Below are 13500 nucleotides of genomic sequence, written 5' to 3' on the forward strand. Positions count from 1 at the left end.
AAGAGTTTCAGCACGCAGTGGGCTTACTCGCAAGTGGACCCCTGGATCCTACAAGTAGTATCCCAGGGGTACAGATTGGAAATTCGAGACGTCTCCCCCTCGCAGGTTCCTGAAGTTTGCTTTACCAACGTCTCCCTCCGACAGGGAGGCAGTATTGGAAACAATTCACAAGCTGTATTCCCAGCAGGTGATAATCAAAGTACCCCTCCTACAACAAGGAAAGGGGTATTATTCCACACTATATTGTGGTACTGAAGCCAGACGGCTCGGTGAGACCTATTCTAAATCTGAAATATTTTAACACTTACATACAAAGGTTCAAATCAAGATGGAGTCACTCAGAGCAGTGATAGCGAACCAGAAAGAAGGGGACTATATGTGTCCCTGGACATCAAGGATGCTTACCTCCATGTCCCAATTTGCCCTTCTCACCAAGGGTACCTCAGGTTCGTGGTACAAAACTGTCACTATCAGTTTCAGACGCTGCCGTTTGGATTGTCCACGGCACCCCGGGTCTTTACCAAGGTAATGGCCGAAATGATGATTCTTCTTCAAAGAAAAGGCGTCTTAATTATCCCTTACTTGGACGATCTCCTGATAAGGGCAAGGTCCAGAGAACAGTTGGAGGTCGGAGTAGCACTATCTCAAGTAGTTCTACGACAGCACGGGTGGATTCTAAATATTCCAAAATCGCAGCTGTCTCCGACGACACGTCTGCTGTTCCTAGGGATGATTCTGGACACAGTCCAGAAAAAGGTTTCTCCCGGAGGAGAAAGCCAGGGAGTTATCCGAGCTAGTCAGGAACCTCCTAAAACCAGGCCAAGTGTCAGTGCATCAATGCACAAGGGTCCTGGGAAAAATGGTGGCTTCTTACGAAGCGATTCCATTCGGCAGATTCCACGCAAGAACTTTTCAGTGGGATCTGCTGGGAAAATGGTCCGGATCGCATCTTCAGATGCATCAGCGGATAACCCTGTCTCCAAGGACAAGGGTGTCTCTTCTGTGGTGGCTGCAGAGTGCTCATCTACTAAAGGGCCACAGATTCGGCATTCAGGACTGGGTCCTGGTGACCACGGATGCCAGCCTGAAAGGCTGGGGAGCAGTCACACAAGGAAAAAATTTCCAGGGAGTGTGATCAAGTCTGGAGACTTCTCTCCACATAAATATACTGGAGCTAAGAACAATTTACAATGCTCTAAGCTTAGCAAGACCTCTGCTTCAAGGTCAGCCGGTATTGATCCAGTGGGACAACATCACGGCAGTCGCCCACGTAAACAGACAGGGCGGCACAAGAAGCAGGAGGGCAATGGCAGAAACTGCAAGGATTCTTCGCTGGGCGGAAAATCATGTGATAGCACTGTCAGCAGTGTTCATTCCGGGAGTGGACAACTGGGAAGCAGACTTCCTCAGCACGACCTCCACCCGGGAGAGTGGGGACTTCATCGGGAAGTCTTCCACATGATTGTGAACCGTTGGGAAAGACCAAAGGTGGACATGATGGCGTCCCGCCTGAACAAAAAACTGGACAGGTATTGCGCCAGGTCAAGAGACCCTCAGGCAATAGCTGTGGACGTTCTGGTAACACCGTGGGTGTACCAGTCGGTGTATGTGTTCCCTCCTCTGCTTCTCATACCTAAGGTACTGAGAATTATAAGACGTAGAGGAGTAAGAACTATACTCGTGGCTCCGGATTGGCCAAGAAGGACTTGGTACCCGGAACTTCAAGAGATGCTCACAGAGGACTCATGGCCTCTGCCGCTAAGAAGGGACTTGCTTCAGCAAGTACCATGTCTGTTCCAAGACTTACCGCGGCTGCGTTTGACGGCATGGCGGTTGAACGCCGGATCCTAAGGGAAAAAGGCATTCCGGAAGAGGTCATTCCTACCCTGGTCAAAGCCAGGAAGGAGGTGACCGCACAACATTATCACCACATGTGGCGAAAATATGTTGCGTGGTGTGAGGCCAGGAAGGCCCCACGAAGAAATTTCAACTCGATTCCTGCATTTCCTGCAAACAGGAGTGTCTATGGGCCTCAAATTGGGGTCCATTAAGGTTCAAATTTCGGCCCTGTCGATTTTCTTCCAGAAAGAATTGGCTTCAGTTCCTGAAGTCCAGAAGTTTGTCAAGGGAGTACTGCATATACAACCCCCTTTTGTGCCTCCAGTGGCACTGTGGGATCTCAACGTAGTTCTGGGATTCCTCAAATCACATTGGTTTAAACCGCTCAAATCTGTGGATTTGAAATATCTCACATGGAAAGTGACCATGATGTTGGCCTTGGCCTCGGCCAGGCGAGTGTCAGAATTGGCGGCTTTGTCTCACAAAAGCCCATATCTGATTGTCCATTCGGACAGTGCAGAGCTGCGGACTCGTCCCCAGTTTCTCCCTAAGGTGGTGTCAGCGTTTCACCTGAACCAGCTTATTGTGGTACCTGCGGCTACTAGGGACTTGGAGGACTCCAAGTTGCTAGATGTTGTCAGGGCCCTGAAAATATAGGTTTCCAGGACGGCTGGAGTCAGGAAAACTGACTTGCTGTTATCCTGTATGCACCCAACAAACTGGGTGCTCTTGCTTCTAAGCAGACGATTGCTAGTTGGATGTGTAGTACAATTCAGCTTGCACATTCTGTGGCAGGTCTGCCACAGCTAAAATATGTAAATGCCCATTCCACAAGGAAGGTGGGCTCATCTTGGGCGGCTGCCCGAGGGGTCTCGGCTTTACAACTTTGCCGAGCTGCTACTTGGTCAGGGACACACCCTGGCTGAGGAGGACCTGGAGTTCTCTCACTCGGTGCTGCAGAGTCATCCGCACTCTCCCGCCCGTTTGGGAGCTTTGGTATAATCCCCATGGTCCTGACGGAGTCCCCAGCATCCACTTAGGACGTCAGAGAAAATAAGAATTTACTTACCGATAATTCTATTTCTCGTAGTCCGTAGTGGATGCTGGGCGCCCATCCCAAGTGCGGATTGTCTGCAATACTTGTACATAGTTATTGTTACAAAAATCGGGTTATTATTGTTGTGAGCCATCTTTTCAGAGGCTCCTCTGTTATCATGCTGTTAACTGGGTTCAGATCACAGGTTGTACAGTGTGATTGGTGTGGCTGGTATGAGTCTTACCCGGGATTCAAAATCCTTCCTTATTGTGTACGCTCGTCCGGGCACAGTATCCTAACTGAGGCTTGGAGGAGGGTCATAGGGGGAGGAGCCAGTGCACACCACCTGATCCTAAAGCTTTTACTTTTGTGCCCTGTCTCCTGCGGAGCCGCTATTCCCCATGGTCCTGACGGAGTCCCCAGCATCCACTACGGACTACGAGAAATAGAATTATCGGTAAGTAAATTCTTATTATCGCCTGCATTACAGAGATGATAAATAGGCACGACACAAAAATCTTGTGTATATTGCACTATCCTTATGATTCTTGGGGATCGATAAATCATGCTTGATTCACTCCCTTAATTTTTGTGAGCCTCACCATTTGTTTCCTGTATGTGGGAGAATAATCGGACTACATGTTACGTTGCACAATGCGCACAGCCGGAGGCAGGGGGAGCTGGGCAGTGTCTAAGCCAGGCATGTCCAAACTGTGGCCCTCCAGCTGTTGTGAAACTACATATCCCAGCATGCCTTGACACAGTTTTGCTGTCAGAGAATGCTAAAGCTGTGTCAGGGCATGCTGGGCCGCAGTTTGGACATGCCTGGTCTAAGCCTATTGAGGACGCTCAACACCGCCCGGCATTAAAAAGAAATGGGGCTGGCTAATACCGTAATCCCCGGGACTGGAACTTCCAATTCTTGCCCAAAATCCAAGGATCCCGCCGATCCCGGGATTGGCCACTATACTCCTGACTGTGACTTGTATATGTCTTCTGAGAATGTAGCCAAGCTAATGCCTTCTCACATCTCTCGGCTTGGGCAAGAGGCCAGAACCAAAATTCTTACCATTCTTATAAAACGTTGTTGTTGTTGTTGTTGTTGTTGTTGTTGTTGTTTTATGCATTTTTGTGACTGCTACTACATATTTTCCATAAATAAAGGCAAACATAAACTTACATGGGAAGGTTATACAGTATGGTTTACTGGGGATCTGGTCAGGATCACGCCGGTTGGGATCCCTGCAATCAGAATGCCAACGCTGGAATCTTGACACTATTCGGGAATGCCGACACCAGCATTCCGAATAGGTTCTCCAGCTCGGAGCCGGAATCCCGACAGCAGGGATAGGATAGGTTAGGCTGCACCATGGAGTGGGGGAGGAGGGCACTTAGGGTTAGGAAATCCACTGAGTGGGTTGGGGGGTGGTTAGGTTTAGGCTGTGGGAAGGGTTAGGTTTAGGTACCACCGGGGTGAGGGTTAGGGTTAGGCTGTGGGGCGTCTGCTGGGTAGATGTAGGCTGTTGGATGGGGGGGTTAGAGAGCCACGGGGGAGGTAAGTATAATTACCTTCCCCTGTCAGGATTCTGACCATCGGGATTCCGCAGCCAGTATTCTGAACGCCGGCTTTGCCACCGCCGGAAACTCATACCCAACCTGGCTTACTGAACATGTGCAATATCAATTGTAGAAAGTTTCTCATTCCAGCTCTTTACCTGATGTTTAATACTTCAGCTTTGGAACAACAGCCTTCCAGTTGTACTTGCAGTTTCCCCACTCATTTTCAGCTGCCGTAGAGTGATGTATATCTGAACAACTGCTCGTAGATAAGACAATCTGTGGCCATTAGATAATGTGACATGAGATGCAATTGACCTTTGTATCTTTTCTGAATTAAACTGTCAGATACTAGTTGAATCCATACAAATGCACAGAATACAAGACATCACTTGTAAACTACGGACCTTTGTATGAATTGTGTTCCTTCTGTTTGTAGGGTAATGCATTTCTCCCATCACGCCGGTGAGTGGTTTGAGAAGTTAAAAGTGCGAAGAAAAGATGATTTGATTTTGTTTTTCACACACAAAATTCACAGAGCCTCATTTATAAAGCACAAAATGTCCTAGGAGTGGGGTAAAATCTTCTTTGTAGCAATGTGTTCCATTATTGGCGCTAGCGCACATTGATTTCAGCCAATAAACATGGGTTTGTCTGCCCAATAGGAGTTTTTCTTTAGGAAGGAACGTCCTGCTAAATTATGACCGTCCATTTTACCCCAACGCTCCGCTAACAAAAAGTTGATTCTCGTCATTTTTGCTTTTTACATAGATTTATTTCTCTTTCTTCCAATTGCACTTTGGCAAATTCCTTGGGATTTAAACCCAGATGTGACACCTGTAATAAACACAGCCGCGATGGCCCTGTAGTATGCTGTAAAGAAATGTTCTAGACCACAGGTTCTCAAACTCGGTCCTCAGGACCCCACACGGTTCATGTTTTGCATGTCACCTGCAGATTTTTGAAATGTGACAGTTGGTGATACTCAGTGCAGTTGCTGGGTGACATGGAAAACGTGAACCATGTGGCGTCCTGAGGATCGAGTTTGAGAACCACTGCTGTAGACTGTCCCTTGCCTAATTCCACATTCTGGGCCTGATTCTTAGTCAGGACGCAAAGTGCCAGTATGTCTGCAGATTTACTACCTTATGCTAATGCTAGCATCTTTCCGTCTGTGCAATAATCCATTTGGTTCTAAGCATATGTATCACTCGGTTTTTCTAGCTGCAGCAGTTATCATTAGAAGTGACACCTGCACCCACCCCATTCTTGGTGCCAGGGGTGTAGAGAGGGAGACTGAGCCCAGATAATGCAGGGTGTGTGGCCTAATTATGAGAGAAGTAACCGCGCCCCCTTTAAAAAAAAAAAATCCCTTATAGAAAAAATACTTGCGCCCCGTGAAGTCCTGCACAGAGGAGGGAAGGGGAGGAGGACGCCATTTGCTCCTTAGTCAGGGGCAGATCCATGGGGGCGCAATCTGTGTGATCACACACCCCACCTACCCCCATCAGGCCCCTCCAGCAAGCATGGCCTGGATAATTAGTACCCGCCCCCTTCCCCTCTCGGCACCTCTGCTTGGTGCTAAAGATCCATCAAGTATCCCATGTTCTTCAGTTCCTCAGTCTGCATTATATTGCACTATGCTGGCTGCCCTCTTACCTCTCTAACCATTCTATCTCCATATTCTCCCGTTTCTCCATTCCCCTTCTTCCTCTTTCAGTACGTGTCCCCCAGGGTTCTGTTCTTGGATCTCTCCTATTCTCCCTCTATATACATCCTCTTGAGGTAAGCTCATCAGCACTTTTTCGCCTCCAATATCATCTCTTTGCTGTTGATACTCTGATCTTCTTCTCTTCTCCTGACCCTCTTCCCCTCTCCTCTCTCTCTCTCCTTTCCTATCGCATATGTCAACTGTCTCTCTGCTGTTTCCTCCTGGATGTCCCCGCGCTTGTTTTAATGAACACACATGCATTTTTTTTTTATTGCAACATCTGGTGTCTTATTCTGATAGTCCCCCTGTTCTCACATCAAAAAAAAACATGATGCCCCTAGAACCCCAGATACCCTCAATATCTGGGTTGTTTTGTATACTAATGCCTTGTTCTCACAACGTGACAACCATATTTATTATTATTGCTGAAAAATCACACTGTGTGCGATCTAACCCATTGTTGTTTTTTTCGGGTTAGCCATTTAATGAACACAATCACATCTCACACTTTAATAGGGGGCATTGCCACAGTATCAAAGGGGTGTTCAAGGCTATAAAAGGGGTGTCGCCAACTGTCAAAAAAAGGTTTGGCAGAATGTGAGTCCTTATAGTACATGCCTAAAGTTTGATGACATGTATAATTCTCATGTGGTATCTGCATGCAGGTCCGACGTGCTATTTTGCTTATGAGGTCGGCAGCATGACACCGCTCCTCCCCCTGTCGCAGCCGACATCAACAAGTATGCATGCACTTGTTGATATCGGGGCCCCATCGCAGACGATGTTGCATCCAGGGAACATCGTTCTGATGTGTGCACAGCCTAATCCAAACGGATGAAAAGAATAAAACATGAAGATGCGATAGCACCGAAATTAAAGCCAAAACGTAAGAAACAAAAATAAGACAAACGATGGACTGTGATGTGATAAAACGTTACTTTCAAAGCTCAAATCGCATGGCATATTGCAAAACAAACCACTATAAAGAAGTTGTTGGTCACTTGACTGCTTTCAAATTCTTGTAAATAGCTGTTTCGTGGATTAGAAGCCTGTATAACTAATTTGGTGATACATGAAACATTCACCTTATTCACACGTGATTATAGCATAGCGAATGTAGATTGTAAAAACTTCGGTGCCAATTCAATTATGTTTCCATGCAGTCTTTAGGTAAGGATCTTCGCTCCTTTTTTGCTTGCGTTTTATAGGTTTCTATGCAAAATTGGTTGATGATTTTCATTACTATAATATGTGCAAGAAACATAACACACAGGCTGAGGCGCGCCTCACCGCTAATTTGGATTAGTTCCTTGGTAATGTCAAGTAAATGAGAAAACTGCCGCCATGCAGTTAAAGGTCAACGTGGAGTGTTTTGTTTGACATAAGGGGCGGCACAGCCAGCAGATGGCGCCCAACGGAGCTATTCAATTGTAGAATGGCTGCCGGCCTCTGTGTTTCAGCTCGCTACTCCCCGGGAGTGGCGACCTGAAATGCGCAAATAGTGTCCCGTTTGGGTGCCCAAGTGGCACTTATCGTGATTGCAGCCAGCACTTTGGTCGGATTTTGCTGCTTTACGCAACTAAACCTGACCTTTAAAACCGCGATCAGGGTGAAAATAAAAAACAATTGAATTGCGCCCCGCGATTTTACATCATACAGGAGATGGGGGGGCGCAAAACAATTGAATAGCGATCAGTTGCTCATAGCAACCAAGAAGAGTCTGCCTGCCGTTTTTCTAGTACAACTTAGAAAATGAATGAGAAAATGTGTTTGGTTTCTGTGTGCATTTCCAGTTTTTATAGCTGTCCCCCATATTGTTTCATTTGCCCTCCCTCAGACATTCACCCAATCTTCAAAAGCTCCTAAAATTTAACTTCACCCTGAAATGCCCAACTTGGGTTCGGTACGTGATGCCGGCGGTCAGAATACAGACCCTGGCATCCTGGCTGCCAAAATCCCCACAGGTGGGAGAAACAAAACTATCCCTAACCCTACCTCTACCCCTACCCCTCCTTTCCTGCAGACAGACTAACCCTAACCCTCCCCAGCATACTTACGTCCGGAATTCTGGCGTCTGCATCCTGGCAGGTTTCGGGATTCCGGCTCCGGTCTTGTAACCGCTGGCATGCCCACTACATCCCCTCAGCTCTGCTTCCCTCTGCCTTATTTGTCCACCCCTAGTCGCTCTAGGATGTAAGCTCTTGTGAGCTGGATCCTCTCTTTACATAACCCTGTAGCCACAGATTACAATAATGTATATTTGTAAATTGTGATCTTGTCTACAACTGTCCTGTGTGATCACCTATGTAGTACGTAGTTTTGTTGTACGTCCTATCCACTATGTGAGCCGTTATAAAAAAAAACAAAAAACCACTAAGTTAAAATAAAATCTTACAATTTTTTCTATGGTGGTTATTCAGACCTGATCGCTCCTTTGCGAATTTGCAGAGGTCTGTGATCAGATAGCCGCTGCCCAGACAGAGGGAATACCCGCCCGCTGCAAAGTCTGTATACGGCTTGCGAAAATCTCGGCGATCGCCGGTCAGCTGCAAATCCGTTCGCAACTTACTCACCATCAGATGATTTTTCCAGTCTGTGCGTGGCCCAGGACTTACTCCTACAGTGCAATAGAATCAGGCTGATCAGGTCCGGAGCGGACTTCACCCCCCCCCCCCTCCCCCGCCTCCCCTTTAAAAACGTTTGGCCACGCCTGCGTTTTTCCTGACACTTCTGGAAAGCGGGCCAGTTACCACCCCCCAAACGCCAGCTTCCTGTCAATCACATTGCGTACAGCTAGCAATCAAAAAAATAGCTGGATTATTTTGCTCTTTGGCCTCGTGCCTGCATACTACGATCCGCACGCATGTGCAGGTGATCGATAATCGGCCGGCTTGCGAAATCGCACAGCAACGATTAGGTCTGAATAACCCCCTGTGTTTTAAGATTCGCAGGGATTGTATTTCATTTTAAACAAGCATGTTTTTATCGTGTCTTAACCATTCAAAATACAACTTTCTACATACTAATGGAATTTCTGGTTACATTACAGATAGACCCATCGCTAGCTAAATTGCTGAAAGAGAAAGAGGAGGTTTCCCTGGAAGCTGAATATGAGGTACCGTATGCTGCACTAGCAATTTACTATTTGTGTCTCTGGAAAATCTTTGCCTCTACTCTTTCAGCCCCTCTGACCACAGGGCGGGTGTGTCACCCTAAACTTAGACAAGACCCACTACATTCCATTTACCACTTTCTATCTATAGGAATCCACTGCTTTGTAATTGTTTGTTCTTCTTTCCCGCATCTGCTGTGCGGTCTGTAGTAAAGGTCTAGACCACCCGAACCCTAGTCATTAACCATTTCATTGTCATATCTGCCTTCAAATTACCATCCTATAACTTCTGATGTATTCGTCACTTTGCTGTCCATGCTCTTCCAGCATGTAGAGCCCTGCTGCATATTCTGCTTTGGACATTGTCTTCTTCATAAACCGTTTCTGTGTCTTTAACGAAGGACAATAGAAATGAACAAATGTAACTGATGACATAAATACTTGGCTGAAGGGAACCAGAAAAACGAAGCGTATATATGTACGAGCATGAAGCCTTACATTTTTCATTTTGCAGTCCGTTCAATCCTACCGGCCATGATAGACCTTTCCTACCAAGCTAGGTTGGGATTCAAGATTAATAGATTCTATTGCACAGGTTCTCAAACTCAGGACCCCACACAGTGCATGTTTTCCAGGTCTCCTCACAGAATACCGAGTGAAATAATTAGCTCCACCTGTGGACCTTTTTAAAATGTGTCAGTGAGTAATTAATACACCTGTGCTCCTGCTGAGTTACCTGCAAAACATGCACTGTGTGGGGTCCTGAGGACCGAGTTTGAGAACCTGTGTTCTATTCGATTCTGCTGATGTAAAGTGGGACAGATGCCTGTGCAAGTGTGTGTCTGTTTTCTCATTTTACCGATTTTACCAATCCTTGCGGGTGTCAGGATTCCAGCAGAGCAGATTGCATTGTAAAAAAGCTGCGGCTGCTACATTGTAGCACTGCATATACAGCCAGAGGGGATGTGGTCAACATACTGCCTGTCGGGATCCCTGCATTCATGATCCTGATGGCAGAATCCCGACAGACGTGTAAAAGCCGACGCCCGGAATCCCGACAGAAGCCCGGTATTCCCCCTCGGGTGGTGGCCCACGCCACCACCCGAGGGGTAATAGAGCCAAGCCCGAAACGTGGTGAGCACAGCAATTCCGACAGCAATTCCGGCTGTCGGGATTCCAGCGTCGGTCTCCTGACCGCCGGGATCCCATACCGAATCCAGTCAGAGACCCAGTCGCACGCAGATATACAAGTGTTACGTAACAAATGAATCTGCAGGGTCTCCTGGTGCAGTTTGTTTTGTCAGAATCCAATTAATCTAACCCACTGTGCTTTTGGAATGTGAGCGGAAATGGAAGTATCCAGAGGAAACCCACTCAAACTCTGGTGGAGCACTCAGTACATTTGGGCTTTGTTGTCAGTAGGGCTTTTCTAAGCTGGGAGCAAAGTGAAAACAAGTAAATAGCTTTGCACCTGGGTACATCCATGCTGCGTTGCAGGTGGGGCAGGTGTAACATGTGTAGATGTGAGAGGGGCGTGGCCAAAATCAGACTAAATTGCAGTGTAATAATACAGCTGTCCAGTGTTTGTAATGGGATACATGCGGATAAATGGAATGGGGTCCGGGTTTGCGTGCTCTTGGTTTCTCTAACGTCCTAGTGGATGCTGGGGACTCCAAAAGGACCATGGGGAATAGCGGCTCCGCAGGAGACTGGGCACAAAGTAAAAGCTTTAGGACTAGCTGGTGTGCACTGGCTCCTCCCCCTATGACCCTCCTCCAAGCCTCAGTTAAGATTTTGTGCCCGAACGAGAAGGGTGCAATCTAGGTGGCTCTCCTGAGCTGCTTAGAGTAAAAGTTTAAATAGGTTTTTTATTTTCAGTGAGACCTGCTGGCAACAGGCTCACTGCATCGAGGGACTAAGGGGAGAAGAAGCGAACTCACCTGCGTGCAGAGTGGATTGGGCTTCTTAGGCTACTGGACATTAGCTCCAGAGGGACGATCACAGGCCCAGCCATGGATGGGTCCCGGAGCCGCGCCGCCGGCCCCCTTACAGATGCTGAAGCAAGAAGAGGTCCATAAATCGGCGGCAGAAGACTTTCCTGTCTTCATAAGGTAGCGCACAGCACTGCAGCTGTGCGCCATTGCTCTCAGCACACTTCACACTTCGGTCACTGAGGGTGCAGGGCGCTGGGGGGGGGCGCCCTGGGAAGCAATGAATTTACCTTATTTGGCAAAAAATACATCACATATAGCTCCTGGGCTATATGGATGTATTTAACCCCTGCCAGTTTTCCAGAAAAAAGCGGGAGAAGAGCCCGCCGTGAAGGGGGCGGGGCCTATCTCCTCAGCACACAGCGCCATTTTTCCCACACAGCTCCGCTGGTAGGAAGGCTCCCAGAATCTCCCCTGCATCCTGCAACTACAGAAACAGGGTAAAAAAGAGAGGGGGGCACTTATTTGGCAAAAATAACAGATATAAGCAGCTATAAGGGATAGACACTTATTGTAAGGTTGTCCCTATACATATATAGCGCTCTGGTGTGTGCTGGCAAACTCTCCCTCTGTCTCCCCAAGGGGCTAAGTGGGTCCTGTCCTCTATCAGAGCATTCCCTGTGTGTGTGCTGGGTGTCGGTACGTGTGTGTCGACATGTATGAGGAGGAAAATGATGTGGAGGCGGAGCAATTGCCTATAATGGTGATGTCACCCCCTAGGGAGTCGACACCTGAATGGATGGCCGTAATTAAGGAATTACGTGACAGTGTCGGCACGTTACAGAAAACTGTTGACGACATGAGACAGCCGGCAGCTCAGTTAGTGCCTGTCCAGGCGTCTCAAACACCGTCAGGGGCTATTAAACGCCCGTTACCTCAGTGGGTCGACACGGACCCAGACACTGACTCCAGTGTCGACGGTGAAGAAACAAACGTATTTTCCAGTAGGGCCACACGTTACATGATCACGGCAATGAAGGAGGTTTTGCACATCTCTGATACTGCAAGTACCACAAAAAGGGGTATTATGTGGGGTGTGAAAAAACTACCCAGTAGTTTTTCCTGAATCAGATGAATTGAATGAAGTGTGTGATGAAGCGTGGGTTACCCCCGACAAAAAACTGCTAATTTCTAAAAAAATATTGGCACTATATCCCTTCCCACCAGAGGTTAGGGCTCGTTGGGAAACACCCCCTAGGGTGGATAAGGCGCTCACACGCTTATCAAAACAAGTGGCGTTACCGTCTCCAGAAACGGCCGCCCTTAAGGAGCCAGCAGATAGGAGGCTGGAAAATATCCTTAAAAGTATATACACTCATACTGGTGTTATACTGCGACCAGCAATCGCCTCAGCCTGGATGTGCAGTGCTGGGGTGGCTTGGTCGGATTCCCTGACTGAAAATATTGATACCCTGGACAGGGACAATATATTATTGACTATAGAGCATTTAAAGGATGCATTCCTATATATGCGAGATGCACAGAGAGACATTTGCACTCTGGCATCAAGAGTAAGTGCGATGTCCATTTCTGCCAGAAGAGGATTATGGACGCGACAGTGGTCAGGGGATGCCGATTCCAAACGGCATATGGAAGTATTGCCGTATAAAGGGGAGGAGTTATTTGGGGGCGGTCTATCGGACCTGGTGGCCACGGCAACGGCTGGGAAATCCACCTTTTTACCCCAAGTCACCTCGCAGCAGAAAAAGATACCGTCTTTTCAGGCTCAGTCCTTTCGTCCCCATAAGGGCAAGCGGGCAAAAGGCCACTCATAACTGCCCCGGGGCAGAGGAAGGGGAAAAAGACTGCAACAGACAGCTTCTTCCCACGAACAGAAGCCCTCCCCCGCTTCTGCCAAGTCCTCAGCATGACGCTGGGGCCTTACAAGCGGACTCAGGCACGGTGGGGGCCCGTCTCAAGAATTTCAGCGCGCAGTGGGCTCACTCGCAAGTGGACCCCTGGATCCTGCAGGTAGTATCTCAGGGGTACAAATTGGAATTCGAGACGTCTCCCCCTCGCCGGTTCCTGAAGTCTGCTTTACCAACGTCTACCCCCGACAGGGAGGCGGTATTGGAAGCCATTCACAAGCTGTATTCCCAGCAAGTGATAATCAAGGTACCCCTCCTACAACAGGGAAAGGGGTATTACTCCACGCTGTTTGTGGTACCGAAGCCGGACGGCTCGGTGAGACCCATTTTAAATCTGAAAGCCTTGAACACTTACATAAAAAGGTTCAAGTTCAAGATGGAGTCAC

At 47.9% G+C, this 13500-nt stretch overlaps 1 protein-coding gene across 1 annotated transcript in view; it reads left to right on the forward strand.

Moving 5' to 3' along the window:
• The window catches only part of LOC134979889 (cytochrome c oxidase assembly protein COX16 homolog, mitochondrial), a 99268-nt gene that overhangs the window by 35335 nt on the left and 50433 nt on the right, over window positions 1-13500 (forward strand). Inside the window, exon 3 of the mRNA XM_063946517.1 lies at window positions 9193-9258. Within this exon, the coding sequence (XP_063802587.1) occupies window positions 9193-9258 (66 nt within the window). The remainder of the gene's footprint in view (window positions 1-9192; window positions 9259-13500) is intronic.

The sequence above is a fragment of the Pseudophryne corroboree genome, chromosome 12, assembly GCF_028390025.1.
Source record: "Pseudophryne corroboree isolate aPseCor3 chromosome 12, aPseCor3.hap2, whole genome shotgun sequence".
Classification (NCBI taxonomy): domain Eukaryota; kingdom Metazoa; phylum Chordata; class Amphibia; order Anura; family Myobatrachidae; genus Pseudophryne; species Pseudophryne corroboree.